The sequence below is a fragment of the Chlamydomonas reinhardtii genome, chromosome 3 (assembly GCF_000002595.2).
Source record: "Chlamydomonas reinhardtii strain CC-503 cw92 mt+ chromosome 3, whole genome shotgun sequence".
Classification (NCBI taxonomy): Eukaryota; Viridiplantae; Chlorophyta; class Chlorophyceae; order Chlamydomonadales; family Chlamydomonadaceae; genus Chlamydomonas; species Chlamydomonas reinhardtii.
The window spans coordinates 9,143,436-9,171,390 of record NC_057006.1 but is presented as its reverse complement, the minus strand read 5'-3'; the positions used below and the strand labels follow the sequence as shown (position 1 = coordinate 9,171,390).

General features: G+C 63.6%; 6 protein-coding genes across 7 annotated transcripts; 2 read left to right on the top strand and 4 right to left on the bottom strand.

Moving 5' to 3' along the window:
• The first annotated feature begins 315 nt into the window (after window positions 1-315).
• CHLRE_03g212641v5 (uncharacterized protein) lies at window positions 316-6,084 on the top strand. 2 transcript variants are annotated; one of them, XM_043061590.1, is made up of 6 exons: window positions 316-711; window positions 1,071-1,118; window positions 1,416-1,559; window positions 1,902-2,099; window positions 2,453-3,989; window positions 4,158-6,084. In XM_043061590.1, the coding sequence occupies exons 1-6, from the start codon at window positions 682-684 to the stop codon at window positions 4,463-4,465; spliced, it is 2,265 nt and encodes a 754-aa protein (XP_042926718.1). In that variant the 5' UTR covers window positions 316-681; the 3' UTR covers window positions 4,466-6,084. The 2 variants fall into 2 exon arrangements, with proteins under 2 accessions (XP_042926718.1, XP_042926719.1); XM_043061589.1 differs by having other exon boundaries at window positions 2,402-3,989.
• A 99-nt stretch (window positions 6,085-6,183) lies between these two features.
• On the bottom strand, window positions 6,184-8,325 carry CHLRE_03g212529v5 (uncharacterized protein). The gene is made up of 5 exons (XM_043061588.1): window positions 8,277-8,325; window positions 7,618-8,154; window positions 7,298-7,423; window positions 7,058-7,112; window positions 6,184-6,914 (listed from the first exon to the last, which is right to left on the bottom strand). Exons 1-5 carry the CDS (start codon window positions 8,280-8,282, stop codon window positions 6,640-6,642), a joined length of 999 nt encoding a protein of 332 aa, XP_042926717.1. The 5' UTR covers window positions 8,283-8,325; the 3' UTR covers window positions 6,184-6,639.
• Window positions 8,326-8,383: 58 nt separating this feature from the next.
• Window positions 8,384-11,615, bottom strand: CHLRE_03g212417v5 (uncharacterized protein). Its single transcript, XM_043061587.1, has 4 exons — window positions 11,222-11,615; window positions 10,976-11,074; window positions 10,681-10,735; window positions 8,384-10,470 (listed from the first exon to the last, which is right to left on the bottom strand). Exons 1-4 carry the CDS (start codon window positions 11,504-11,506, stop codon window positions 8,984-8,986), a joined length of 1,926 nt encoding a protein of 641 aa, XP_042926716.1. The 5' UTR covers window positions 11,507-11,615; the 3' UTR covers window positions 8,384-8,983.
• Window positions 11,616-11,703: 88 nt separating this feature from the next.
• CHLRE_03g212305v5 (uncharacterized protein) lies at window positions 11,704-20,090 on the bottom strand. Its single transcript, XM_001699363.2, has 17 exons — window positions 19,862-20,090; window positions 19,064-19,765; window positions 18,387-18,794; window positions 17,859-17,951; window positions 17,242-17,520; window positions 16,750-16,866; window positions 16,417-16,509; window positions 16,074-16,169; window positions 15,673-15,849; window positions 15,125-15,304; window positions 14,458-14,573; window positions 14,181-14,235; window positions 13,870-13,941; window positions 13,407-13,499; window positions 12,900-13,040; window positions 12,580-12,651; window positions 11,704-12,244 (listed from the first exon to the last, which is right to left on the bottom strand). The coding sequence occupies exons 1-17, from the start codon at window positions 19,862-19,864 to the stop codon at window positions 12,146-12,148; spliced, it is 2,796 nt and encodes a 931-aa protein (XP_001699415.2). The 5' UTR covers window positions 19,865-20,090; the 3' UTR covers window positions 11,704-12,145.
• An 815-nt stretch (window positions 20,091-20,905) lies between these two features.
• Window positions 20,906-21,761, top strand: CHLRE_03g212193v5 (uncharacterized protein). The gene has a single exon (XM_043061586.1). It carries the CDS (start codon window positions 20,974-20,976, stop codon window positions 21,154-21,156), a length of 183 nt encoding a protein of 60 aa, XP_042926715.1. The 5' UTR covers window positions 20,906-20,973; the 3' UTR covers window positions 21,157-21,761.
• Window positions 21,762-21,764: 3 nt separating this feature from the next.
• Window positions 21,765-27,705, bottom strand: CHLRE_03g212081v5 (uncharacterized protein). Its single transcript, XM_043061585.1, has 4 exons — window positions 26,947-27,705; window positions 26,743-26,797; window positions 26,101-26,576; window positions 21,765-25,835 (listed from the first exon to the last, which is right to left on the bottom strand). The coding sequence occupies exons 2-4, from the start codon at window positions 26,754-26,756 to the stop codon at window positions 23,974-23,976; spliced, it is 2,352 nt and encodes a 783-aa protein (XP_042926714.1). The 5' UTR covers window positions 26,757-26,797; window positions 26,947-27,705; the 3' UTR covers window positions 21,765-23,973.
• Between the last annotated feature and the right edge of the window lie 250 nt (window positions 27,706-27,955).

The window sequence follows — 27,955 nt, the reverse complement described above, 5'->3', positions numbered from 1 at the left end:
CCCGACGAGGGGTTTCGGTTCCGGCTCTTTCTGTGACGCTAGCTACGAACATCTACCTCGCTAAACGCAAAGTCTTGATTCTGACCGGTCCAACGGACGCAAGGGCTGGGGCTCGACAACAGGACCAGGAAGTTAAGCTCAAAACTGCGACAGGGGGCCGGCTTTATGACACACTGGTGGAAGAGTTTAGGTACGATTAGCGGCAATGCGTTGTATGGCGTCTGCAGCCCTGTGACGGGGGAGGGGCTGCATCGCGGATTTGCATTCGTCCCTGTTTTAACGAGAATACATCAAGCCCAGAGCCCAGACTGGATATAGAAGTCACAACGGTACTAGACTCACGCAAGAAACTTTCAGTAGCTGGAGCCTTGACAACTTTCTCAGCGACATTGTTGGAGGTTTGTGCAGTTCTGGCTCACCGGCCCGCTCAAGCAAGTGTATCCCGGATTATCTTGCCTACAAATTTGCACAGAATACTTGTCGAACAGCTGGGACCAACGGGGCCTCGCGGCAGCGTCTGTCTTTAAGCGCGAAGCTCGTGCGCTGTGTTCGCGCGCCGGCAGCGCTTGTGGCGAATTGGCGCGCTATCGGAGCCAAGAGGTTGCTGGCAAGAGCAGAGCTAGCGCGCTTGTGGCCTTGTCTTGAGGGGCCATCCGGCGGGGCAGAGTGGTCGCTCTACAAATGACGTCTGACCCAGCCTTCGTAGAGACGGTGAGAGGGTTATTGGGCAGTAGTGGCGATGCACTCAGGTGCTTGCGGACCGGCTCGGTGGCTGCCCGAAAAGGCGCAAGGGCTGGGACATTCCCATGGAAACCTCGGCTGGACGTCGCGGCTCTGTCATCGGGAGCTGGTCGTGACCTCCACCTGCAATTATACTGTTTTCGTGTTCATGATTAGGATATGGCCAGCCGTGCTGCGGGGCTTAAGGTGCCACTTGGGGGCTGGAACCCGGGCCCCTGCTCGCCTGACTTTGACGAAGGCTAGTCCCCGCACTGCGCTCGCGCCGGCGGCACTTTTTGTTGCCGTGTTTGCTCCATAGCTGTGACTGTCTGCTGTATCTGGTGTCGCAGTGCCAACGATGGCTCATGTTCCACTACCACTGCAAGGACTGCTACCAGGTGCGAGCCGAGTGTGTACGCGGTGTGTGGTGCGGCCACTGACGTCGCCAACAAACCAGGCCTGCCAGCCTGCAGCAGTCAACTGTTAAGCTACTGTGGTAGCTCACAGTTACATATCGGACACTTCGGCCATGCTCTGCGCAGCCAGAGCTACTGACGCAAAGCCATAGCACGCTCCCGCTCCGGACGCTTGCTTGCCTGCCGCCGCTCGCTGCACCCCACCCGCCAGCCACGTAACCTCCACACATTCTCGATCCATCCGCTCAACCTGCACGTGCGCTGACTGATGCCTTACAGGCCGAGGACCGGTGCGAGTACGGCAGCACGTGTGCCGGCGGCAAGAGCCTGTTTCAGCACGTGGCGGGCTGCAGCCGCGGCGACTGCACGCACCCGCGTTGTGGGCTGATCAAGGACATCCTCAACCACCACGACTCCTGCAAGGTGAGCCGGCGGCGGCGGCGGCGACCCTCAGGCTGCTGGGCGGCTGGGCTCGGCACTGTGCCCCGCGGTTGGGCGCCACAGTGCCGCTCAAGGTTGCTACTCTTGCACCTTCCGGTTCCTTCGGTCCTTGTTTGAGAAGCAAGGCCGGCAGCCAAGGCCGCGCCGCCACGGCTTGTCGTGCCATTGCTAGTGACAGTGCTCGTGTGCTGCAAAGAGTGCTCGGCCGTGTTAGCTTGCCTCCACATTCCAGGTTCAACACGCCCCAACGCATCCCACTCGATGGGTGTGCTGCTCGTCACCCGCCCCGACCCGCCCCGACCCGCCCCGCATGCGATTCCGCAGGACCAGGGATGCAACGTGTGCGCGCCAGTGCGTTCGTACCACCAGACCCGCAGCAAGCCCCCCACCTCCTCACCCGCCACCTCCTCCGGGATGGCGGCGCCGCCGCTGCCGCTGCCGCCGCCGCCGCCGCCGGTCGGTGACGGTGCGGGCAACCCAGACGAGGTGCCCTCCACGCCGCTTACGGAGATGCTGATGCAGGTGGGTGCAGCTGGTGGTCGGCGCGTTGTGTGCTGTCATGGTTGTGATACCGTAGTGCTGCTGTTCCTGATGATGGTAATGGCGATGGCGTCAAACGTGTCGGCATGCCACACACAGATGAGCGCGGCACGTGTGTGTATCGGGGGGGGGGGGCGTGTGGGCATGTGTGTAAGTTGCGCACGTGCGTGCGCACGCGAGCAAGAGTAAGCAGTGCCTGTATTGCACGAGTGCTGATGTGTCGACTAGCTGCCCTCATGCCTCATTCGCCGTGTCGCCGCCGCTCTCGCGTGTTTCTCGACCAGGTGTTGAAGTCATCAGACCCACTGCCGGTGCTGCCGCCCCTGACGCCGCAGCTGCAGCCGGGCGAGTCCTCACACCCACTGCAGCCGTCCCCGCCCGAGGGCTCAGACGTCATGGACACAGCACAGCAGCAGCAGCAACGACAGCAGCTGCTGCAGCAACAGCAGTCCTCGGCCGCGGCCGGTATGGAGCGCAGTCACTCCCTGCCGATGCTGCCGGCGCTGCCGGCACAGATGCAGTCGCAGATGCAGGCGCCAGTTGCCTTCGCCACGCCAAATGGGCAGCAGGCCCCGTCCCAACAGCAGCTACAGCAGCTACTGCAGCTGCAGCAGCAACAGCAGAACCAGCAGGGCCGGAAGATGGGAGGCCTGTTTGAGGCGCGCCAGCGCGAGCACAAGCGCCAAGCCACGGATGTGGGTCAGGGCGCAAACTTCAGCGCAGGCGGGCTGCAGCAGCTGCTGCAGCAGCAGCAACTGAATGCGCTGGCGGCGGCACGCGCGTCCGCGCCCACTTCCAGCGCCAGTGGAGCTGGCAGCGGGGGCGGGGGCATGCCGTCGTCTGTTCCTGCTGCCATGTCACACTCTCTCTCGGCGTCTCTGGGTGTCACGGGCCCTGGCGAGCTTCAGGCAATGTATTTGCAGGAGCTGCAGCAGGGCGGCGGCGGCGGCCACAACGGCAGCGGCGCTGCCGCACCGGCGGTGTCGCCGTCGGGGCCGCCGGGCACTCACGCGCTGCAGCTGCAGCAGCTGCAACAACAACACCAGCAGCAACAGCAGCAGCTGCAGCAACAGCAACAGCAGCAACAGCAACAGCTGCAGCAGCAACAAGCCGCTGCCGGCGAGAACTCGTTCCAGCGCTCGAGCATGCCCAGTATTCCCTACACTGGCCAAGCCCCGCAGCAATCGCAGCCGGGTGGGCCACAGCAACAACAGCAGCAACAGCAGCAGCAGCCGCAGCAACAGGCGGGTGGCGGCGTCCTGGTGTACAGCAACGGTGTCGTCGCACACGCGGTGCCGTCGCAGCCACTGATGGTGTCGGGCCTGGGCGCCTCGCACCCGCACATCAGCCACCACGGCCCCTCGCCTCTGGGCTCTGGCGCGGCCCTGGGCAACAACGGCCTGCACGCGGCGCACCACCTGGCAGCGTTGCCTGGCGGCGGCGCCGCCACTGCCTCCTCAGGCGCCAACGACGCAGCCCCTGGCAGCTTGCTGGCAGCCTCTCTGCCCTTCGGCCTGGGCCAGACAGGCATGCAGGGCGCCGCCGGCGGCCCCGGCGGTCCTGGCGCCCTGAACGGGTTCGCGCTGGCAGCCAATGGTGCGCCGCCGCCGCCACCCGGCGCCGGTCCGCAGTACGTCGCGCTGCCGTACGGCGGTTACGCCCAGTTGGCGTCGCACGGCGGCGTGACGTACACTATCGTGCACCACCCGCACCCGCACGGTGCCATGGGCCCAGGGTTCGCCACGGTGGGCTCGGCGCCGGGTGCGGGCGGCCCGCCCGGCGGGGCGCAGAGCTACCTGATGAGTCTGGGCGCGCCCGGCGGCCCCGGCGGGCAGCAGGCGGGCTGGTCCATGCTCCAGCACCCCACTGCAGGTGAGGGCGGGGACGTGGTTGGGGGCGCATGTATGCTGTGTCGCTCTTCTGCGTGGCAGGGCACTGCAGGTGTTGCAGCATCAAGACCGACTTGAGCCTTTGGAGGGCTGTGTCCATCAGCTCCATCGACACACACCTTTCCCAACCGCCCTCTTCCACCACGCACAGGCACACTGCTGCAGACGCACCCGATGCCCATGCACGCCGCCGGTGCGACTGGGCCGCACGGGCTGTCGGCGGGCAACCCAGCCACCATGCACTACGGTGCCCCCGGCCTGGGCCCAGCTTTGTTCGGAGGCGCGGGCAGTGTCGCCGGCGCTGCCGTCGCCGCAGCCGCCATGGGCCAGCCGGCGACACACCTGCACCCCTCGCAGCTGCAGCAGCTGGCGGCGATGCAGCTGGGCGGTGGGTTGCTGGCGCCGGGGGCCGCGGGGCAGCTGCACCTGACGGCGCAGATGGCGGCTGGCGCCACGTGAAGCACCGACGCGTGCAGTGGGTATCGAGTTGAGAGACTTCGGGAGTGCGGTGGGCTTTAATAATTTTTGTTCTTGTACTGGCGGCTGATGTGCAAGACAAATGCTGGGCCTGATACACACATGCTGCGTGCCTGATATGCGTGTTACTGCCAAAGGCATCACTCAGTCCGCAGATATTGTATCTTGGTGAACAAAATATGAGACGGCGCGTGAAATGTGTGTGTGAGTGTGTGTGTGTGTGTGTGTGTGTGTGCGTGTATTTGTGTGTGTATGCGCATGCGCTCCGGCACATAATGGAGCCCTGCGCGACGGCTTATATCCAGACTTTGCTGTGTGAGCGGCTTGAGTCTCACTGTGACGACTCGCGACGATGACGGGGAGTGGGAGCATTGATTCTTTCTAATATTGGTAACCGCCCGATGCGGTTTTCGTACTGCTGTGAGTGCGTGGAGACAGTTGCAGTCTCGGCCGCCTGGGGGAGCAGCCGGGTGCCCGCCTGAGACGGTGGCGTGTGGCGTGTGGGTTTTGCCTTTCTTCAGGACGCATGCGTGACGCGGAGCGAGGTATTGTTTACACGCACTGCACGTAGAAGCATGAGGCTCGGCTTGGGCCAGCGATGGCGCCTGCGCGTTTTCCCAGGCAGCCACCGCAACTAAAGCATTGCGTGCATGTGACTCCGGGTTGTGCAACTTATACCGCATGACAGGGTGGGACCAAGGCAGGAGACGTACGGAGTGCGCAATACTTGCACTGCTGGCATAGGGGCCTGGATTGACTTTTGCGCACGGCACGGTCGCACGGTGCGTGACGCCATTGTGCGTGTCATAACAACGAGCCAGGGATGTGGGGACGGCAATGTGAGGACTTAAATGCAAGAGCTGTGAGCGCGGCAGGGGTGAGAAGCACGGGTGAGGGGCGAGAGTTGGATGCGGGTGGAGGGCGGAGGAAGACTGGCACCGTGCCAGGTGCCCATGCGGCGAGTGTGCCGACAGAAACGTTGGATGGGCTGCGACTGAGCCGAGCGCTGCTGGCATGGCTTATCAAATCAAAGCTGGCTCCAACCCGAAACCTTGATCTTCTACTTGTCGGTACGGCCAGCCAGTAAACAAATTAAAGTGGCTTGGACCAATACACGACGTCATCACCTCGACCTTGTCCGTTTGAACTGTGTGGCCATGGATCGATGTGTACAGCAGTGCCTCGGCTGTGCGTTGGAAAGTACTCGTGTGGTTTTGGTGCGGTTGTGCCTTTCGTACACCGCACGGCATGTTGCCCCCAATGAAAGTGTTGCTTCTAATCGCTTTGCAAGTACAGTATTGGTGAGAGGCATGGAATGAGAGCGAGCGTCTCCGGGAGGCTTGTGGAGATGCAACGTTGATTTGAGGTAGATGCTTTGATGGGTGGCGCTCGAAGGCGGCGATACAGGTGCATTATAAGGATTCGGGTGATAGGTGAAGTGTGACAAGAAAGATCCGTATGACGTGCGACAAGTGTTCCCGATGCCTTGCCCGATGCTGCGTTCCGCTGCTGCTGGAATGCAGTAGATTGCATTTGCATGGGGACGAGCAGTGACATGCAAAGTCTCTCCCACAGGAGCTGAAATGTAATATACACGCACGCTTGTGTCACCTACGGTATTTCAAACACGTCTGACACGGCCATAGCGCTAACGCATTGCATAACAGGCTGGTGGTGCCTGTCACGGGGAGCCCGGCTGCTGGGAAAGTGGGTCTCGTGATGCCGGGTCTCCGCCGCTGCCGCCAGCTTGCCCGCCACTTCTGCCTCGCTATAGCTACACCCGAAGCTGCGGCCACATCCATCCAGCAACTTGTCGGTACAGTAACTCCGGCGTTCGACCAGCCATGCACTTCTGCTCTGCCACTGCAAACTGTCTGCCGTCTGCTTGAGGGTATGGGCATCAGCTGCACCCTACGGGCCCTCGCCAACCTGCCTTGAACCCTGTCCCATCACACATCCAGCCGGCGGCCGCCGCAGCTGCACCCTCAGACAAAACCACGGTTCCTGTTCCTGCTCACCGCTCACCTTCCCAAATCACACACACATACATACACGCGCCGGGTAAAGCACCCGCTGTTCCCTCCTCTGGACGTTGGCACTCCAAGCTTGTTATGAAGTCACTTCGTTCTCCATGAACGGCTAACCACCCAACTCAGTCACGGCGCTCCAGCGTCCACCGCCTCCGCTTCCGCCGCCGCGCCACCCGCTGCCGCCTCCGGCTCTGTAGCTGCCGCCGCCGGCCATGTAGCTGCCGCCGCCGGAGGAGTTGAGGCCCTGCCAGCCGCCGCGCGGCGGCCGCTCCTGCGCGGCGCGGCAATGGCTGCGAGCAACGACTGGCGTCCGGCCGGCGGCAGGCTGCGGAGGCGGAGCCGCAGCCGCGCCCACTCTTTGCTAGCGCCGTGGGCGTGCGCGTGGTTGGCGGCGGCAGGGCCTGTGCATTATTACCGGTATCACCAATATCACCGTATGGTATGAGGGGTTGGCAAAGCGGCCAATGTGCTGGGTTTGGTGGGCTTCCGTGAAGCCCCGCGGGAACGCATTGCTGCCCCCTCCCCGCACGCCAGCGCGACGCACCGGTCCCCCAGTAGGCGCACTCCGACGCCTTGACGTCGCACACGTAGCAGAAGCACTGCGGGGAAGGTGGAAGCACGGCAGAGAGTTAACAGCATCTAGGTCAGGCACACGACGGCGGTGCAGGCGGCCTTCGCGCGGCCCACTGTGCTGCCATGCTATGACCGCACAGACTCCAAACCCATGCTTGTGCCGCTCAGGCTCTCTCACGGTGCCCAGTCCCGCCCACCAACCGAGCCCCACCTGCGGGCAGTGCGCGGTATTGGCTTTTGCTGCGCTGGCTGCAGCTGCGAGTCCCACTCCCGGCCGCTGGAAGCGGTGTGCGGCGCAGTCGGGTCGGCTGTGCGGCAGGTCCAGCAGTGTCGACACCTGAGGGCGCGGCACGGGCCGTACGGTGTAGCGGGTAGTAGGTGTGAGATGCATAGTTGCGTTGCCAATGCCAAGATGCAGGTGCGAGGCGACGGCTGGACAGAGACACAAGGGAAGCCCGACCCAGATGCCCTTCAATCACCAGGGCCCACACATGCAGCCCTTGCTTCCTGACGCAATCCACCCCACCTCACCTGCCCCACAGTCGCCGTAATCAGCACCTCATCTGCGTCCTCAGGCCCGGCCCCTGCTGCTGCCACACGTGCAAATGCCGCTGCCGCTGCCGCCAGCGGCCCTGACCCAGATGCGGCGGCGGTGCCAGCTGCAGCCGCCGCCGCACCTCCAGTCCCCACGGCGCGGACCGGCCCAAACACCGACAGCCTGAACTCCTCCGCGCTGATGTCCTCCACGTCAGCCATGTCGCGCACAAGAATCACGTCTCCGCTGCGGTCAACGGAGTCGTCAACGCGGTCAGGGGTCCGGTCAACGCGCCGAATACCCCTGAGCCCCGCGCCGAGTAGCCCGCTGCTGCTGCTGCAGCTGCCTCCCTGCGCGAAGTGCTCGCTGCTCTGAAGTCCAGAGTCCACGATTAGCCCTCGCGCTGACCGCGCCGCGGGGGCGCCCAACGCAGCGCGGCCGGTACCAAGGGCCTCCGGACCCGACAGCCGCGGCCGCTTGTTGCTGCTGCGGCCGTAAAGCTGGCTCACACCATCGTCGTCACAGGTCAGCCGCTGCACAGAGTGCGTGTGCGCGGCCGCGGCAGGACTTGAGCCTAGCCTGCCGCGAGCTGCCTGGCGAGCTGCGAGCGCGGCGGAGCCTGCGGAGCGGCGCGAGTTCCCAACGAGCTGCTCGCCTTCATCTTCAGATGAGGACTCATGCGTCAGGTCCACCACCCCGAAGCGGTAGATCATTTGCGCGGTGGTGCAAAACGGCGGGAAACGGAGCTGGCTGCGTGAAGCCGCAGTGAATAATAATACAGAGCGAGATCACATGTTCACAGTAACAAATCGAACCAAGTGATTGTAGCAGCCGCCTCACCTCGATCTGAACCGCACAAATCCCCACGCCGCGACTGCACCACATGCCGAGCAACCGTGAAACCCCAGTGCTGTAACCCCCTGCCGGAGGCCCAGCCCCCGACATCCGGCCACCCGACACTCCCAGCTCCCAGCCATCGGAGACCTCAAGACCTTCAGCCTGCCTCAATCGCCCACGACACCATTAACTGCTGAAGGTGGCTGATGCAGCCTGGACACGACGAACACCGCAACTTCAATGAGCACAAGTCCCCGCAGTTGAACCCGTCAGTGTACACGCAACCCAAGCAACATGCGTCCTTATCTCTTTTGCGTTTATCACATAGCCTGGCTGACACATATAGCTGGATCACATGTGGACCCTAACAAGGCAACCTTGACGCTGTTGACACAATACCGTACTGTCCAAGTCCCTTCAACAGTGCCTCTGCCTTGTCCAGTGCCCACAAAGCTGACACAGTAACAGCTGCCCAATGACCGCTCTGCACAAACTTCCGAGGCCTCCACAAGCCTGGTCGTGCCTCTACCGCCAGCTCTGGCCCGAGTCCTCGTGCAGATCCCACAACACACCACTCCTGTGCAGCGGCTGCGGCGCAACCCGGTACTTCCCCGCGCCCACAGCCGCCTGCGGCTGCGCCGGCGCTGGCCTGGTTGCCACCGCGGCCACTCCCGCCGCCACCCCCGCCGGCGCCGAGCGCATGTAGCCGCTGCCGCGGGCCGTCATGTTCGGAGGTCTCGCGGCTGGCGCGTGGTGGGCAGCGGCAGGCGCCGTATGCGGCCGGTGGGGCGGCACGGGCGCCGCGGCTGCCGGCGCCTTGGGCGCCCCTGGCACGGCCGCGGGCTTGTGATGTTGGCGGTGGATTTGCGGGGGATGCGCGCTGTGCGGCTTGTGCGGCGGTACCCCTGGTGCAGCCCTGCAGCTGCCACCAGCGGCGGCCGCAGCGCCTGACCCACTGCTGCCGGCGGCAAACAAGAAAGTGCGTTGCAACGGCACCGCAGCAGCCGCAGCCGCAGGCTTCAAGCCGCCGACCGCAGCGGCAGTGGCGCCAAAAGCGGTGGCGGAGGCCGGTACGCCAGTCACCGGCTTTGCCAGGCGCCGCGCCGCTTCCTGCTCCTTCAGCGGCCGCCGCTGCCGCTCCATCTCCGCTCGCAGCCTCCGCCGCTCATCCTCTGTCTCCTGCAGCTTCCGCGCGGCGGCACTCGCGGCCGCTCGCAGCGTTTCTTCATGCGCCTTACGCAGCTGCTTGCTTGCCTCTTCTTCCCGCACCCGCTCCTGCTCCCGCCCCTTGTCCTCCGCTTCCCGCAGCTTCCGCGCCGCCTCCTTCCTCATTGCGTCCTCCCGCTGCGACTGCACCTGCCGCTCGCGCGCCTCCACATCCGCCTGCCGCCGCTGGCGCTCATCCGCTTCCCGCTGCCTGCGCGCCTCCTCCCGCTCACCCTGCCGCTCGTGACGACGTACCGCCTCTTTGTCAAGGCGTGCCGCCTCTTCCCGGCTAATCGTATTACGACCACCATCAGCAGCAGCCGCACCAGCCGCCACTTGTGGTTCCTGCTGCTGCTGGCGCTGCTGCTGGCGCGGCTCGGCGTCGGCCATCCGCCGCGCGCCGGCTGCTGGCGCGCGGGCCTGGCCGCCGTTCTCCCGCCGGCGCCGCCCCGCCGCCTCCTGCTGCGCTGTCCACTCGGCGTCCGCTGAATCTGAGGTGCCCTCGTCTGAGGTGGCCGGGCTATCAGAGGCCTCCGTTGCGGCCGCAGGCACTGCCGCCGCCGCCCCTTGCGGTCGCTGCGCCGCCTGCCGCCGCCTGGACGTGGGGACGGACCCCGCCGCCGCGGCGGCAGCCGCTGGGTTGTCCTGCAGCGAGCGTAGCTCTCGCTGCGACCTGCCTTTGCCGGTGCTGCCGGTGTCGTTGTACGCATTGGCAACGGTCTTGGTCTTGCCCGCCTTGGCTGCCTCCCTCAGCCGGTTCCATTGCTTGCTGACATGCGCGTTGGCGTGGTCCTGTTGGCGGCCACCTGCACGCATACACGTCATGTAGGGTTCAACTCCAACCTCCGGCAACCGTAACAAGACAATCAGCACCGCTCAAAGTTTGCGTTGCCGCGCAGCACGGGCGCCGGCTCGCGGCTAGCCCCGCCATTTCTGGCATTGGCGGCGTTGCAAAGACGCGTCCAGAGTTCGCAGAGGCCCGCCCGGTTCGCCAATTACAACCCTCGGCCACGCACCTTTGCCCCAGTAGGCGCACTTGGACGCCTCCACGTCGCACACGTAGCAGAAGCACTGCGGAATACAAGCGCACGCGCACACCAGGCAGCGGTTGCAGCCGCTCGAGCGCGCTATGTGAGCTGGAGCCCTGGCCCGGTCCGGCAGGCGGCCCTCGAGGCCCCCACCACCACCACAGGGGCCACACACGGCACCGCGGCAGGCACGGCAGCTGTTTCCACAGGACTTCATAGCGTGCTGGCCGCAGCAGCCCGGTCGGCCCCAAGGAGGGAGGGGGGGGTGCGTGGCAAGGCGCACCTTGGCGCAGTGGCGCGCGTTGGCCGCGCAGGCCTGTGTGCTGTCGTGCGGGTGCGCCGCGCAGGTGGGTCGGGGGTGGGGCATGTCCCGCGTGGCAACCTGGGGTGAGGATGGTGCAAAAGGCAGAGTTATGGTGGCGGCGAGGTCGGGCTTAGGGCATGGGTGGTGCAGGGACGCGAACTCGGGTTCGGCGGGGTGACTAGAGCCCAGAGGGAAACTCAGGTCGACCACTCAGTGCTGACTTACGGTGCCACGTGTTGCAGTTATGAGTACGTCCTCATCGTTTTCTCCGTCACTGCCGTCCTGCTCGCCGGAGTGCTCCCGCCTGAAATCAATTTCGCGTTGGCGCTGTACCTCCTCCGGTGGAATTGCCTCGACATCCGAGTCAGGTTCATAGTCGTCTACAACAATGAAGCCACCGTCCGCCCCAGCCGGCGTGCGTGCACGAGCTGTTGGGTCCATGCGTCTCCTTTTGGGCGCCCTCTCCGCCTCGTCGTCGCTGAGCGTCAGGTCTACAACATTGCGAGACATGGCTACATAAGGTGATATACCAAAGACCCAGGCGAGGTTGCAACGCTACAAGACTTTCAGGCCCGTGCTTAAAGGCCACTATTATTGGGCTAGCTCTGTCGCCATAAAGTAATAGTGACGTGCATAAATGATTCGTGAAACACCGCGCCGGGCACATGTTGGGCACGCAGGTTGTAGGGCACGCGGCTTGCATGCGAGGCCTGACGCGCGCTTAGCGTCCGGCTGCTGCACATCTGCCATCTACATATCTACAGCAGTCTGCGCTTACGTCACCGATACCTGCTTGCTGACAGTGCTCAGGCGCTATGAGGTCAACGCTGTGGGGTCCAGGCAAGCTACGCCAGCAATTACGGGTCCAAGACTCCTCGACGACCCCATCCCCGGCGTAGAGTCCGGTAGACCTGTGCGTACGTTCGTCCTCTTGCAACCCTTCTTTATCCGGTACCTCGTCTCACACGGCGTCTTCCTCGGCACACACGTGCGCCCTTTATGTAACTAACACCGTGTGCACGGCACTCTCCGTCATGCAGCCTCAGCACCAATGTCAACACCCCCGCTTACATCCCGCTTACATCCCACCCGGACCTCCGCGGTCCAGAACAAACTCCCAGCCCCGGGCTCACATGAGCCATGTTACTACTACTCATTATCGTCGTCGTCGTCATCCGCATCCTCAAACAACTCCGCTGCGAGCGCCTTGACTGCCTGCAACTGCCACGCCGTGTGGCTTGCCGTGAGCTGCACGCAGGGAGGGAGGGAGCGAGGTTGGGGGTTTGGGCCATGTGGCTTGTGGCAAGTGAAAGAGGCACGCCGGCGGCCTGTTGCGACCCTCAACCAGGAGTTTACCATTGATTGTTGTTGCTGTGGGTGATGTGCGGGGGCGTGCATGGCTCCGTAAGCATGACTACACACACACGCACATGCACACGCACATACACGTGCACACGCGCACGCACACACATAAACACACACACACACACACACACACACACACACACACACACACACACACACACACACACACACACACACACGCGCGCGCGCGCGCCCTAGGCTTCCCTCCCCCGCCGCACCTCCAGCTGCTGCACAGCCTCATGTCCCTCGCGCGGTAGCACACCCGCGGCAAAGGGGAACGCGCCGCCGCCCTGTGTGAGGCAGCGGGGCGGGCACGTGATGGCAGGCCGCAGGCACCAGCTCAGACCACCGTACACAAGTCCGCCGACGGACAAAATGGCAGAAGCATTGACGGCGGCAGCCCCGGTGGCTGTCCGGTGCATGACAGAAGCAGGCAGAGAGCATCTGCCCTCTAGGACGCACAACCGACTGCCATGGTAGAAGGTGCAACTTGTAACGCGCTCGCGAGCCACGCACACAAACGCCCCGTGCAACCCACCAGGTGTGCCGCGCGTGTCTCGGCCGGCAGCGCCGCCGCCCAGCCGCCGGCCGCCACCTCCTCCGCCGCCCCACTGGCCACCACCCACAGCACCCGCACCGCCCAGCCGCCGGGCACACCGCAGTGTGCGTTTGCAAGCACCTGGGGGCATGTGTGAACATGTGTAAGCGTGTGGGCAAGTGTGGGCATGTGTGGGCATGTGTGGGCATGTATGGGCATGTGTGCGCATGTGTGGGCATGTGTGAGCGTGCGTGTGTGCTTGCGAGTGTGTGCTGAGGAGTAAGGGAAAACGAGAACGAAACATGCGACGGAGGGAGGTGCGCGTATGTCAACCAAGAGAAGACGCACGCCGTTCAGCCAGCGCACAACGCGTGCTGCGCACTACTGCCGTCGCACTACCTGGCTTTGCATCGGGTCATATCTAAACATCATCCTCAGAGTCGAAGCGCAAGGCAGCAGCACACGCCCGCACGTGCAAAGCACGCACGGCACACGACGCACGCTCACCTCGTACTCGCCCAGGAACGCGGTGGGCTGGCCGCCCGCCGCCTTGGCCGCCAGAGCCCCGTGCAGCTCCCCAAACGAGTCAGAGTCAAACACCTGCACAGAATGGGACACGGGGGGGGGGGTTGTTGTAGATACCAGCCCAAACTAAACCGCAGAGGTGGGGGGCGTGTGCATGGGGCCCCTGGCTGGCGTGTCTGCCTGTCTGGGGCACGGTGCTTGGTGTATGGCTCGAGGTCGCGTGCCGCTGCAACATACCGCAGGAAACCAAACGGCGTAGGCCGCTTGGCACCCCCGTTGCCCTAAGCATGATTGACACTAACACCTGTCCATGAAAGCAAGCGCGCTCACACATGTGTCTGTGTTTGTGTGTGCGTATGTGTGTGTGGGTGTGTGTGTGTGTGTGTGGGTGTGGGTGTGGGTGTGTGGGTGTGTGGGTGTGTGCGAGCGCCACAGCGGTCCGCACCTGGTGCTGCCTGTTGTAAACCTCGGCTGCCGGCAACCCCGGCTCGCCCCCGCCCGGCCATCGCCCGAACAGCTGCAGGAGGGGGGCAGTGTTCACACACATACATACTAATGAGCGGCAGGCCAAGGGCGGCACACCAGCAACCCTCGTCAGCGGGCTGCGCGGAATGCGCAATCCGGGGCTGGCCGCAGGGGCCATGCAGCGGCGCGCGCCCAGCAGCATTGTGCCCGGCACTGAGTGTGCCCAAGCGCCCCAACATCCAGGACCGGTAGCACACAGCCCACCCATGCATGCAGCCCCCAGACACTCACGGCGCTCAGCTCGCGATTCGCGGCACAGAAGCCGGCCATGTCGGCAATGGCAGACCTGCATGGTGCAGGGCGTGGGGCACAATCACAGCAGTACGTCGTGCACAGCGGTGCCAACCCAGGGTGCGTTGGCGCGGGCCCACACGTGATACGCTCACCGATCATGCCAGCCAGGGATTGCATGCACAAAAACATACTACACACACACACCATGCTGCCCAAGCCCCCCGTCACTGCACACGGTTCCTCTCCCGCCGCTCCCGCCTGCCGCGCCGCTCACCTGGACGTGGTGAACACAATCAGGTTCTTCACGCGGCGCCGCAGTGCGGGGTACACGGCCGTGTGCGCCGAGCAGCCGCCGTCCGTGAAGCCCACGCCGGCTGCGGTCTCCCAGGCCTGCCGCGTGCACGCAGAAACAACCAAAGGCATAACTCGCCAGCTTCAAACAATACAGCATAGGCCCGCAGCTTCATTGCTGTGGAGTACATGTTGAACAGCCCGACACGCACAGTGGCGCGGCACAGGCCCCACGGCCACCGGGCTGCCGAACCGCGCGCTTAAAAGGGTCAACATGTCAAAGTGCAATCCCTGTCTTTCGCAGCCGCACCGTGGCGCTAGCCTTCATTCGGACGGCCGGAAATCATACAAACAATATTGCAGCTACCTCAATGTGCTCCACACATGCATCACGTGTGGCCAGCCCTGCCCTGCCAGCAGCGCCTATTCAAGCTGCCGTAACTCACAATTGCTACGCATCTACATCATGCTATACCCGTACCATCCCTGTGAATTGCCCCGCTGCACGTGTAAGCACCCGGCCCGCCTTGCATGCAACGCAGCGCGTCCAGGTCCCAGCGGTCCCACCGGGCGCCCCGCAACCACTCAGGCCCCAGAGCCCCACCTGACGTGCTCCCCATCATGTGGGTCAGCACATGCCAGCGCCCCACCTGGTGGTCAAAGTACGTGCGGCCGGCTGTCGGCGGCGGGCCGGTGCCGGTGCTGCCGCCGAACGCGGCGGCGGCCGAGGCGGCGGACAGCGACGCCACCGCCACGGCGTCAGCCAGCGAGCCGCCGGGGCCGCGCGGTCGCACCCGCACCTCGCAGCCGGAGGCGGCGGCGGTGGCGGGCTGTGGAGCGCGGGGTAGGGGGGGGGGCAGAGGGCGGGGGTGCATGTCAGGTGTCAGACCACGCGGATAGTTAGCATCATAGCTCCGTAATCGGTTTGGCCGCACAGGAAGGCCGATGGATGGATGGATGGATGGATGGATGGATAGCTCTGCAGGCGCACAGCCGGAAGTGGGTGACATTGCGCCTGCCGCCGACACCAACCAACAGCCGCCAGCAACTGCCACACACACACATACATACACACATACACACACACACACACACACAGACACACACACACACACACAGGTATGTGTGGGTAAATGCGCGCGCGTGTATGGCGGAACTGTTCCGTTTGTTTTTGTTTAACACACATACACACACGTACCTTGGACACTAGCTCAGAGTTCACCCCCAACGACTCCACCCAGCCGCCGCCCAGCCGCGGCGCCGCAGTGCCGTACGCAACCGGGCAGCCGGCGTACAGCGGACTCCACTCGTACGGGTGGTACGACACGGCAGCCGCCGCCGTGCCGTGCCCGTGTCTGGCGGCGAGGGCGATGGACTGGCGGGGGAAGGGGCGGCGGTGGCGGGGCAGGGATGCGGCCGCCGGTCCGCAGGGCGTAAGGAAACCGGCATGGGCTGGTGCAGAGCGAGGATTGTGTGTTTTCTTGCAAAGGGAAAGCGGCATCGGGCCGCACGCACGCAGGCACACACGCAGGCACACTCGCAGGCACACACGCAGGCATACACGCAGGCACACACGCAGGCACACACGCAGGCACGCACCTGGCAAATGAGCGGGTAGGGCAGTCCGCTGTTGGCTGTGAGCAGGGTGCGGCCCAGGCTGGCCGCACGCACCGCCACACTCTCATGCACCTTGCCCTGCAGGAGAAGGGGCGTGGCGGAATGCGGGAAGGTTCAGCGGGTTCAGCGGGTTCAGAGGGCAGCGCAGCGCAGTGCCGGTGACGTGGGGTGGAGGTGGCTGTGAACAGCAGCAGCAGCAGCAGCAGTCTCGGTAGCAAACAGGAGCAGAGCGGCGATGACGGCATTACAGGCAGCAAGCAAAGGCGGGCAGCAGTGGGCGAAAGCGCAGCGCTTGGGAAGAGACACAGGCGGTCCCGGGCCGGACCTTGGTGTTTGCACATGTGACGGCGCAGTCGGCGCCGCCCAGCCCCCACGGTGCCAGCAGTGACTCCGACACGCCTGCAGTCCAGTCCCGCGCCTGCAGCGGCGGCGTTGTCGGTGGCGGTGGGAGCAGTGGCAGCAGAGGCGCATCAGTGAACACCGTTTCAATGGCAGGTGCGGTCTTCGGCGCCACCTGCGCGACCCTGCCTCCTGCACGACCCGGCTCCCGGCTCCCGCCTTCATTGACTTGCTCTTCCGCCCCCATGCACACGCTGCCCTGTCGCTGCCCATCCTAATAACCCATCTGTCCCAGCCCCGAACCCACGCCGGCCCTCACCGCCTCATCGCCACTGCCAACCGCCGCCGCCGCCTGCCGCGCCGCCAGTGCGCCCAGCGGCCCCACCGCGCCCGCCAGCAGACGCAGGTAGCTGCGGCCGCCCCCCTCGCCGGCGGCCTGTGTGTGGGGCGCCATGTTTCATTGCTGCTTGGTGTGTGGTGTGCGGCTCTGGTTTGTGCGGTCTGGTGTGGTGTGGTACATGGACGCGAGGTGCGGATGTGGAGGAGGAAGGCGGGTGCAGGGAATGCACGGACCGTGCGAGAAGCATACGTACGTACGGCGACATGTTGTGCCAAGCTAGTACATGATTTGCAAAGCTGGTATATAGAGCCATCATCCCTGCACAAATCAAATACACAGGATTGCACACTCCGGCTCCTGCAGCGTGTCATGAGCGAGCCCGTTGCATTCCGGGGAGACACACACACACACACACACACACGCACACACGCACACACACTCACACACACGCACACACGCACACACACACACCTGCAGTGCCTCCAGCGTGCACTGCTCCGGCGGCCGCGCCGGCGCCCCCAGCAGCTCCGCCAGTGCCTCCTGCTGCTGGCCACTCCCTCCCCCACCTCCACCACCTCCACCACCCCCGCCACCAGCGCCACCGGCTGCAGCGGCGCTGCCGCCTGGCTGCTGCCCGCCGTGGAACCAGAGCGGCCCCAGCAGCCAGGCGCCGCCGCCGCCGCCCGCCACGGCGTACTGCGCCTTGCGCAACAGGCCCAGCTGGTGCAGCGCCCGCAGCCAGCCCAGGCCCTGGAGCCAGCGTCAGGGGGCAGGGCATGGTGGCGGGAAAGGGGTGTAGCCGTTGGTCGGTCGTGTGAAGAGAGCACAAGGCACACGAGGCAACATGCAGGACAGTGCACGCAGTGTGTTGGAGGAATGCGATGTGTGTGCATGTGTGTGCATGTGCACATAAGTGTCCAGATATCCAGTCGCCCATGCCCATGCCCATGGGAAAGGAGGTGTTGCACAGGGAGCCGACGGGCGTGGTAGGTAGGGTTGACTACAGCAGGGCACGAACAGGTTTCACGGACGTAGCCGCCTGCAGCAGGCAGGTCAGAGCTTTCAGCAGGAGCCAGCAGAAGACTCACCGCCGCCGCTGCGTGGAAGGCGCCCGCACAGCCGCCACCGCTGCCGCCGCCAAAGCACAGGGCCACGGGAGCACGGCGCGAGAAGCCGGCGATCTGTGGGGAGGTCCATGGAGCGCAGCGGTCAAGTGCGGTGAGGAACGGCACGACACGGCATGGCATGGACAGAGCACAGTGGTATAACGCCGCGTGAGGGGGCCGAAGCAGAGCGCACCCACACAGCGCTGGAAAGGCTGTGCGCGCTGCTAGCACCCCAAGGTCCGACGGCGTGCGCTCGTCGTACCTTTGCCCTATCCTCCCTTTCTACTTTCTCTCCCCATTACTGAAGCCTTGCAAGCCAAGCCCTCCTCCGAGTCCAAACATGTCCCCAAGCCCAAGCCCAAGCCCAAGCCCAAGCCCAAGCCCAAGCCCAAGCCCAAGCCCAAGCCCAAGCCCAAGCCCAAGCCCAAGCCCAAGCCCAAGCCCCGACAACCCAAACAAAAACACCTCCAACACCCCCGACCGCAGCAACAACATCTCTTGGCGCCGCACCTTGAAGTCCAGGTCATCGGTCTCCGGGAACAACAACCCGTCGTCGCCACTGTCGCCCGTCCACGCCTTGACCGCAATGGCCGGCAGGCGCGGCGTGCCCGCCTCCCCCTCCGGCCCCCCAGCGCCCTCCCCTGCGCCAGTTCCCGCGCCAGCGCCACCGGCAGTAGCACCAGCAACATCCGAGGCGTTTTTGCCCGGCAGTAGCACCGCTGCCAGCAGCTCCTGCTCATACGCCGCCTGCCGCGCCGGCCGCGATGCCTCCGCCTCGGCCTTGCGGCGAGCGCGCTCCGCCTGCCGGCGCTCCTCCTCCTCCGCCTCCGCCAGCGCCTCCTCCTGCTGCTGTCGCATGCGCGCATTGAAGTCCATCAGCTGCTGCTCCAGGCGCTGCTGCAGCTTGAGCTTGAGCAGCTGCGGGAGGCGCCGTAATGTGTGCATGAGTGTATGTACGTTGATCGGTGTCGGGTGGGTGCGAGTGTGTGTGCACGCCCGCAAGTGTCTGGGTGACTGTGCAGAGCGCGGTGCTCAGGAAGGAGCGCGGTTTGCTGCTGCGTCCTGTCGCGTTGCCACGTTGCCGTGCATGAGTGCACACGTTCATTGAAAGCATGCCAAAATCACTTTGTGCGGTGCATCATCCGTCAGGTATTGGCAACCCCACGCGGCAACCCCGTGCCACACACCTGCACTTGCTCTGGTGTCAGGCCCTCCAGTCGCTTATGCACGTCCTCCTGCTGCTTCCGCAGCCGCTCTACCTCATCTGGGTCAGACGCCGCGCCGCCAGTGCCGCCGCCAGCACCGCCGCCAGCCTCCCCTCCGCCGCCCTTCTGCTGCTGTATCGCCTTCAGCTGCTGCTCCTGCTGCTGCTGCAGCATCAGCAGCAACGCCTCCTCGTCCTCAACCACCTGAGACGAGCCGCCTGGCATTGCAGCACCTGCCAGGGCGCCCGGCCCGGATTTCGTGGACCCAGCTTGGGGTACAGACGCGCCCGCTTCTTCCTTTGTGCTCGTTTGCGCTTGGGCGGGGCCCTGTCCCGCAGCGGCATCAGGAGCGGCTGCAGGCAAGGTGGTTGCCTCAGGGGAGGAGCCTGACCCAGCGCCAGCGGTCTGCTGCTGTGTCGTAGCTGCTGCTTGATCCAGTTGGGAGGCGTCGGGGGGCGCTGCAGCAGCGCCGGGGCTCGCAGCGGCATCGGTCGCCGTTCCTGGCTTCTGAGCCGAGGGCGCTGAGGCTGACTGCTCTGCTGGACTAGGTTGTTGCGGTGGCTTTGAAGCCGCAGCTGCAGCCGGAGCCGAAGCTGCAGCCTGTGATGTTGCTGATGAAGCCGGCTTGGGCTCAGGCGGTGGCGCAGTTGCTACCGCCTCTGCGGGCTGTGAAGCCCCGCAGCCCTGCACGTCACGAGCACATCGTATCGTGTGACTGGCCCAAACGAAGGTTGACGACAGGGTTTGATACAGGCACATATTAGCGGGAAATGTCCATACCATGCTATAGCTGCTATAAATGAGGGTCCTCAAAAGGGCCAGGCGAGCTGTCGAAGAGTTGCCACTCGCCGCATGTACCGAAGCTTAGTTCGTTTACCGTTCCCAAGCCTCCTAAATCCAGTGGCTGTAATTAAAACAATAAGATGCAGCTGGTATGTCGTTGGCAAAGCCAAAGTCCAGAACAGAGCAACGCTGTTCAATCGGACCAATCCGGTATGCTGTGTATATCACCTAATCGTTAGGTTGCATGCGTATAGCCAATGTTGAACTTAATGTTGCGCTGTGCCTGAATTAGCGATTGCGTGTCCGCACCCCTCATGCACTATTGCCACAAACCCTGCGGCCCACGCCCTCTCGTCTCGAAGGTAACAAGTAACCGCATTGCCGCTGACACTAACTTCTTTCGTGCTGTTTATTGCTAGCCTGGAGCTCGCGACGGCGTCTTGCATTCGCATTCACTAGCAAGCACTTCGTTTGCCCTAACTCCTGAGTGTTTTGTTGCGGGAAAGCGCGCGTCCCGGACCCGGGATGCACCCAGGGCTCCTATCTTAATGTCTCCAGACATTAATTGGCCATTTTGGCCGTTTCCTAGACATTCCTCCCGGGGGCTAATGTCTGGGGCGAGACTTTGTTGGCCCGGGTTTGGGGCGGGTTTTGTCCCAATTCCTATGGAGAAGCCCCAAAACCGCCATGTGCCTAGACAAAAGACGGCAGCCACCGGGCCGTTTTTGTCTGGAACTAGACATTACCCCAAAAACAAGATACGACCCCTGGATGCACCCCATGATACCCGATGTGTCCCGTACCCATCACCACGTCTACTACCCAGTAAACCCATAACATCTTAGCAATACGAGAATGGAGAGTGGCTTTGAGAGTGGCTTCCGCGGCTGCCGGTGACCCACAGGGGTCGTATCTTGTTTTGGGGGTAATGTCTAGCTCCAGACAAAAACGGCCCGGTGGCCGCCGTCTTTTGTCTGGGCACATGGCGGTATGGGGGCTTCTCCATAGGAATTGGGACAAAACCCGCCCCAAACCCGGGCCAACAAAGTCGCGCCCCAGACATTAGCCCCCGGGAGGAATGTCTAGGAAACGGCCAAAATGGCCAATTAATGTCTGGAGACATTAAGATAGGAGCCCTGGTGACCCAGCACTGGTCGACCGACACGCTGCCCGCATCCCTTGGCGAGAACCTGTTCATAAGTAGCGCACCAAATCCGTTTGCCAGTCACGTGCTGGCCCCGCTGGCGCCGCGGCTGGGCAAGGGCAAGGACGGCCCGGAGCCCTGGAAGTGAGTGGTTTTGGCTGGTGGACATCAAGCACGTGTATTGACGTGCTTGAAAAAACGCAACACACAGCGACGTGGAGATCGTGGGTTGAGGCCTCGACCCGGCTTGTAAACTTCGTCCCTCTTTTGATAAATGCGATCAGCGTCCTTCTGGAGTTCACTGCCATGCGCGCCGATGTGCGGCTCCGGTGCGGTGCGGGTCTGACGAAGTGGTGATGATTGATGAGGCCGTCAGGCCGCTGATGCGAAGTACGGACAGGTCGAGGCCTCGGTTGGCCTCGGCGGGCACAGTCTCGCGGCAAGCCTGTGCGTGCGGCCAATTCCGGGATGCAGTGCGCCCAAAGGCTCCGAATGCAATGGGCAGCAGGTAGAGGAGATGCGAAGAGAACTGGCGCAGTTTGCACTTCGCAGATCAAAGCGCTGTGACAGTGGATACGCACAGTGGATACGGTAGATGCTTAATGATGCGCTGTTCCCCTCGCCTGCATCATGCAGAGGTGTCCATAGTGCGCCAGTGCTCTGTGTTCCCAGTGCGACGAGCAAAAAGCTGCTTGCTGTGGGCACCGTGTTGCGGCCACAAGCCGTGGAGAGCATGCGGGAAGATGTCTTGCACAACATCAGTAAGGCTTACACAGCATACCGCACAGGCTAATCCAGCGCAGGCCAGCTTATGTCTCCGCAGGGCCCCCCAAGTTCGGCCGTCCGTGGCTCACACCAATGCGGCGTCACATCACAGCGAACAATAGGATGCAGAGGCGACACCGGATAACGAAGAGTGTCAAGCTGCTTTGCATGAAGCATATTATGACCTTCATGAGCCTGTGCTAGTTGGAAATGACAGCCATCCCAAGCCACACATCATCCCTTGGCTTGCATACCGTACCCCTCCACGACGCCCCGCCGCTGCAGCTTTTGGCACTTACCATCTGCCCAACTCTCCCCGATTGTCACCCGCGAAGGCACCTCTGCCCGCACCAGCGCCGCATACCACCACCGCGCAGCACACCGCTGGCCTAGGCACCCACCAGCCTCAGCAAATGGCCAGGGTCCAGCAACATTGCAATCAGGGCAAGTCACAAGCAAGCGCCTCCAACCCAAAACCCCCACACATGCAAATGGCCGCAGCCTACTGGGCCCCAGCGCGGACCCTGCCGTCCGCCCCTGCTTTTAGTTGCTACCCGCCTGCCCACCAGCCTCCTCCTTGTTCAAGCGCCGCATGCGCTGCCCACCGGCCCCGCAATTTAACGTGCATGCCCAAGCCACCGCCACACAATGGTTTACACGTCCCGTATACAGCAAGCAAAACTCTTGCCCCCCACCCACCCCAGCCCAATAAACACACACGCATGCCCGGCCTCCTATCTTTACCCCAGACAACTTCATATGCGCTGTGTCGTGCAACACAGATCCCGAAACCGCCCGCCCTTGTTGCCACACAAGAGCACACGCAAGACCAGTTAGCAGTGTGAGGCTTTCGTCAGGTAAGCGTCGGAGCAATATTGTGTTAAGATCCCTACCTAGTCAAGTTGCAATTCCACAGCGACAGGGACCGCCTTCACGCTCCCCGGCTTGCGCCAGGGCCGGAAAAGAGAATAAAGAGAGCATAGACGTTGATAACCACGCATTGTAAGCGCCACGAAAGGAATCAGTACTCTGGTTCACACGTCTCGTTCACGAGAAGCCATGGTTGCTTACGCCATGCCTCATCCAGTCATGTTGGGCTCGCCAGTTCTTATGCGCACAACAATCACGCCTGTCTACCCGATGTCCCGGACCAAACCACCTTCTTCAGCCGGCTAGATGCACGGCTCCCAAACCCCAGCTGCCTTTCTCTTTCTCGCGCCTTCATACTAGGCAAAAGCCAGAATCCCCACGTACTGCATGACGCACAGCTCAGTTCCCTCCAGTTCTGACCGTTGTCAGTTTGTCATGACGACCCATGCTCAGTCAGTCACACGGAATGACAGCTCGACGCGCAATGTGACAGATCCGAAATATCTTCTTGCGCATCAGCGCGTGCGCCTGTCTTCCAATTCTTTCACGGCTTCCCCACGCCTGCCGAGCAGTACTCAGTATCCAACCTGGCTACTCCACCGCCGCCAAGAGCCGTAGTGCACCCTGCAGTCCCAAGGCCCCCAAGCCCCTAGTCGGGCCAATGTGATGCAGCCTTGCACACACACCACTCTGCAATGCCGTGCGCCTAGTCCGCCGCCTGCCAGGCCGCCAACGCTGGTGTCACGCGGTCCCACCGGCGGCGTCGGACCAAGCACAGTGTTGCCTGAAGCTCATCAGGGGTAGAATGCTCATTCTCTAAACCAGTCTTAACAGCCAGACGTCCCTTTCCCAGGCCCACGGAGTGATGGAGGCCGTTGTCGCAGCCATAGATGCACCAAATCCGCAGTTCACGATCAGTGACACGGAGTACGGAGCAGCCGGAATAGCGCATGGCCCCCTGCGGTGCCATGCGATGCCAGGAACGAATTCTACAGACCTCAAGCCAAGAATAAAGGAATGAATGCGCGAGACCAGGGCAAAGCCCCGGCATTGAGCGCGCCTCTTACGGCGCTCCCCTCTTCCACTGCAAGGACCAGTGTCCCCTGGTGTTGCGGTGGTGGTGGTGGTGCGATGCACGATGCTCTGTGCGTCGGTTGCCGCCCTGCCCCGCGAGCATTTGCGGCGTGCAGGAAGGACCACATGCGCGTCAACGCTCTCATCTCTCTCTTCTCTTGGTCCTGCAACAGCCGGCTCCGACCAAGCCTTTCAGCCGCGGAATAATCCTCGGCGTGCTGTTGGGTTGTTGCAGCAGGACCCTCTGCGCAACCCGCTAGCGGCTCGTCAGGCGGCGCCAGCTGTAGCGGTTAGGGACAGCCGGGGCGGCCGGCACACCACCACCCGCGGGCACGTCGCCCCCGGCAACGCCCACTTGCAGCTTGCGCCGTGAGGCCGCACGGCTCCCGCCGTCCAGAAGAAGTGACAGTCTGGGAGCCGGCCTGCCGGAGGCATCGCTGCCGCAGCTGGTAAGGGCGCACGTGTCATTGCCTGCCGGTCCGCTCGCGCCCCCGTGCGCTGAAGCCTCGCGCCGCCCAGTCGCTGCCGAGCTTCCTCCGCTTGCGGCGGCCGCGGCCTCACCCGCACCGGCCTGTCGCTGGCCGAGGCAGCCGCTGCCGTTGCTGGGAACGCAGCCGCGGCTGTTGCTGCGGGTGGGCTGCGGACTGGCCCAACTGGACGAGGCTTCGCTTTGGGCCCCGCTGCCGGTCGCGCTGGCGCTGCTACCGCCCACGACCCCGCGGCCGCTCACACCGGCTGCATCATCCGCATTCACGCTGGCCGTGCGCGCCGGCGGCGGCTGCGACGGCGGCGGCGTGTCGCACGCCGGCCGCCCGCCGGCCCCATCCTCCACTGCTCCCGCGGCCTTCCCCGCGTGCGCGCCGGCCCCGAAGGAAGCGTGCTCGGCATCCTCGTCCAAACCCGACACGCCAGGGAACGCGCGCAGCGGCGCCGTGAAGAGCTTTACCCAGGAGAAGCGGCTCGGCTGCTGCGACGTGCCGCCTCCGCCTGCGCCGCCACCCGCCGCCGGCAGCGGCGCCACTGCCTCCGCCACCGACGCCCGCGCGGCGCGGTCCACATCCTCCTCGTCATCACTGCTGTACAGCCAGCCGTACTGCTCCTCCTCCGCCTCTTGGCCGTCGTCTGAGCCACACAGCGCCACACCGCGCTCATCTGCGCCGCTGTAGGTGCCCCTGCCGCCGACGGGCGTGAAGATGCCGGCCGCGGCGCGCAGCCGCACCGGCGTTGCGCAGCTGTAGGCGGCGATGATGGGCGCCACGTCGGCCACAGAGGCGCAGCGCGGCCCCATGCCGGCGCCTGCAGGCGAAAAGCGGTCAGAGGCCCCTGAAGCGGTGGCGGCTGACGAGAAGCCGCGAAGCACCGAGGCACTGGCAGGCATCACATCCTCCGGCTCGTCCACAGCCGCCGCCGCGGCCAGCGTGGCGAAGGCGGAGCACACGGCGTAGAGCTGCTGCTCGCGCCGCGACTCCTCCTCCTCCGCCAGCTCAATGCCAAACGGCGACAGCGACAGCCGCGAGCGCCGCCGCGAGCCCAGCCCGCCGCCGGTGCTGACGCCGGCAGCGCCGCCAGCTGCGGCGGCGCCGGCGCTGCACGCCGCCGACACCTCCACCACGGCGCCCATGCAGGCGGCGGCGTCCTCCGGTATGGCATGGCTACCGCCTGCAAGCGGTGCGACCGGTGAGCCGGCGGCGCCATTGGCGGCGCGAAAAATGCGGCCAGCCGGAGGCGAGGGGCTGGGGCAACCGAACCCCACGCGGAAGCGACCAGAATATGAGCCCCGGAGTTGCAGATGCTGTTGCTGATGTGGTCGATGCAGGGAGCGGTGGAGGTGCAGGCTGGAGCGGCCGGCACTGCCGCTCCGGGGCGTGGACGCCCGCTGCGGGTGTGCGTGCGGGTGCTGGTGGTACGGTTGGGGCGAGCAGCGCGTGGTGTTGATGCGCAGGTGCTGGTGCTGGTGCGGGTGGGGTGACGAATGCAAGCTATGCTGCTGCTGCTGCTCCTGCTGCTGCTTGGCGACGCGTGCAGTTACGTCCGCCGAGTGTGACCCGTACTGGGCCGTCGGGACGCCGGCAGCGGCGTTCGCATGGCTGGCTACTGCGGCGGGCTCGTGGGGCGCTCCTGCAGGCGGCCGGGAATAGCACGTCAGCGGGGTTGGACACACGGCGGTTTTGACCGCAGCGACCAGCGAAGCAACCGAGGCCAGTGTATCACTCGCCTCATTCATTAGTTCCCTACCCAGCCTTCTTAAACCCGCCATAGCCGTTATGTCAGGGGCCAATCTGAAGCGATGATGCGTAACTGCCCCGCGTGCTTGCCCGCGCGCCGGGTGTTCCCTGGCGCAAAACTGCCGGTTACACCTCTGCCACAAGCTCTGCCAACGCACCTGGAACCCCAGACTCGTCGAGTCGCCGCAGCAGGCGCTGCTGTTGCTGCCGGAGCCCCTCTACCAGCATGAGAGCTTCTTGGACAGCTGATCGCAGTTCCTCGCCGGTTGGGCCAGGCTGACTCAGGTGCGGGGTCGAGCAGCCCGTTGCGCACGTGGCCGGGTTGAAGCTTCGCGACTCGGCCCAACCGGCGCCAACCACTTCATCTCCGAGCATACATATGTTGGGATCGGATACCGTCCACCTGCCGTCGACTTCAACGTCAGTGGGCTGTGGCTGGCCAGCCCGACCTGCGGCGTCCATTAGCTCGAGTCCGCATGAACTGAGACCGCGAGTGGCCAGTGGCCGCCCGGCGCTGTCCGCAGTGAGGCTTCTGGTGCTGTTGCTTGCTTCAGCAGCCCGACGTGTTGTCCGGCCTTCCGCGTCCAGGAAAGCAGGCAGCGCCCACCGATGAGTTGCTCCAACAGCGCCCAAGCTACGGAGTTTTTGAATGTTTCATAAAGCAACTGTTAGGGGAATGCAGGCAATATATGAGAGCGACCTAACTGCAGCGCGCTCGCCCGCCTTTCTCGCCACGGCCCTTCATTGAGCAGGCCGCTGGCTGTGTGCCGGAACAGCAATTGCGACTTGCAAGCGCTCACCCGAAAAGGTCCATCCCTTAGTTCAGCCTACGAGTAGGGCCAGCGGGCCGGGCGCCTGCGCGTTGACAATGCGCGGGACTCACTGCCGTGCGCTTAGCAAACTCGCAAACTTGTCCACCAAGCCGACTACCATTTCTACAGAAAATGCAAATGGTTTCAAGAAAATTATGCTAGTGGGCGAGCCTGCCACTTTCTCGCGCTCACCGCTCGCCTAGGGCTCGAGCAGGCCGCCGAGAGCCCACAGGCCCAGTCGCCCAGATATTGTCTCCGGAATCCAGGTCAGCAATAAGGGAGGCCACTCGAGAACTCTTCAGGAGTCGAGGAGACCCATAACACAGAAATGGAAAGATAACCAAAAGTATATGAGCTTCTTATGGGAGTAATACTAAGCTATTTAGCGCTCTGCATATCAAGAGTGGCGGGGCCTTCTAATACTTTGCGCGGTTTCACCTCGTGTCTGTCAGACAGTCCCCCCAACAGTCGCCCCGTCCGCCACCAAAACCCATGCGAACCTTAGTTCAAAGGCGGGACTTCTGGCACTGTTAAAGATGCTGTTCATGCATCGGTTAATGCATTAGTATGCCTCTGCGGTCCATCTGCTTAAAAATGATACTCATACTTCATCGATGCACATTGTTAGTTTAAAGTAAAGGCAAGAATATAGAAGCCGATCTCGCATTAGCACTATGTTTCGCGTCTCAATAGCATGTCCTGTGCCGAGGCCGGCGCAACGCGTAAACAGGCCCCCCTTTGCGCGAAGCCAGTAGCACTCCAGCTACTGATCAGAGTCATATCCAAGAGGTCGCATTGCCTTGCATAATTTACGAACTACGTGAAAACCGGAAAGTGTGCGAGTGCGAGGACATTATCTTTCGGTGCGCACCTGAACACCACGTCGTGAGGCCACCGCGGCGCAAAGAGCAGGGCCGGTTCAACGCGGCGTGGATTGTGCAGGTTAGGCGGCGGAACCGCGGCATGGGCCGTTTTGGTGTTTTACTAGTTTTGGTACGCAGTGATGGCCGTCCTCTCACCTCCGAAACCATGTAATCATGAAGCGGGCAGCCCATGACCAAGGCTTTTGTGCTGCCGTGAAAGCCCTTCATGCGGCATACAGTAAGGGCGTGCTATTAGCTTCGGCACGTGCGGCGACGCGGGAGCCCACCGCCCGCATATCTGCGTAGGGGGGTCACAATTAGTCAGCTACAACGGCAGT

Coding starts and splice junctions, on each gene's coding strand:
- CHLRE_03g212417v5 (XM_043061587.1), bottom strand. CDS start 11,506: ATGTCTCGCAATGTTGTAGACCTGACGCTCAGCGACGACGAGGCGGAG. Junction 11,075..11,221: donor TAACTGCAACACGTGGCACC/GTAAGTCAGCAC, acceptor TCCTCACCCCAG/GTTGCCACGCGGGACATGCC. Junction 10,471..10,680: donor GTGCGCCTACTGGGGCAAAG/GTGCGTGGCCGA, acceptor GTATGCGTGCAG/GTGGCCGCCAACAGGACCAC.
- CHLRE_03g212305v5 (XM_001699363.2), bottom strand. Junction 16,867..17,241: donor GCACGCTGGAGGCACTGCAG/GTGTGTGTGTGT, acceptor CCCCACACACAG/GCCGCCGGCGAGGGGGGCGG. Junction 13,500..13,869: donor TTTACAACAGGCAGCACCAG/GTGCGGACCGCT, acceptor CATTCTGTGCAG/GTGTTTGACTCTGACTCGTT.
- CHLRE_03g212193v5 (XM_043061586.1), top strand. CDS start 20,974: ATGTCTGGAGACATTAAGATAGGAGCCCTGGTGACCCAGCACTGGTCG.
- CHLRE_03g212081v5 (XM_043061585.1), bottom strand. Junction 25,836..26,100: donor CGACGAGTCTGGGGTTCCAG/GTGCGTTGGCAG, acceptor GGCCGCCTGCAG/GAGCGCCCCACGAGCCCGCC.
- CHLRE_03g212529v5 (XM_043061588.1), bottom strand. Junction 7,424..7,617: donor TTACGGCGACTGTGGGGCAG/GTGAGGTGGGGT, acceptor CCGCGCCCTCAG/GTGTCGACACTGCTGGACCT. Junction 6,915..7,057: donor GTGCGCCTACTGGGGGACCG/GTGCGTCGCGCT, acceptor AATAATGCACAG/GCCCTGCCGCCGCCAACCAC.
- CHLRE_03g212641v5 (XM_043061589.1), top strand. CDS start 682: ATGACGTCTGACCCAGCCTTCGTAGAGACG. Junction 712..1,070: donor ACCCAGCCTTCGTAGAGACG/GTGAGAGGGTTA, acceptor CTGGTGTCGCAG/TGCCAACGATGGCTCATGTT. Junction 3,990..4,157: donor GCTCCAGCACCCCACTGCAG/GTGAGGGCGGGG, acceptor CACCACGCACAG/GCACACTGCTGCAGACGCAC.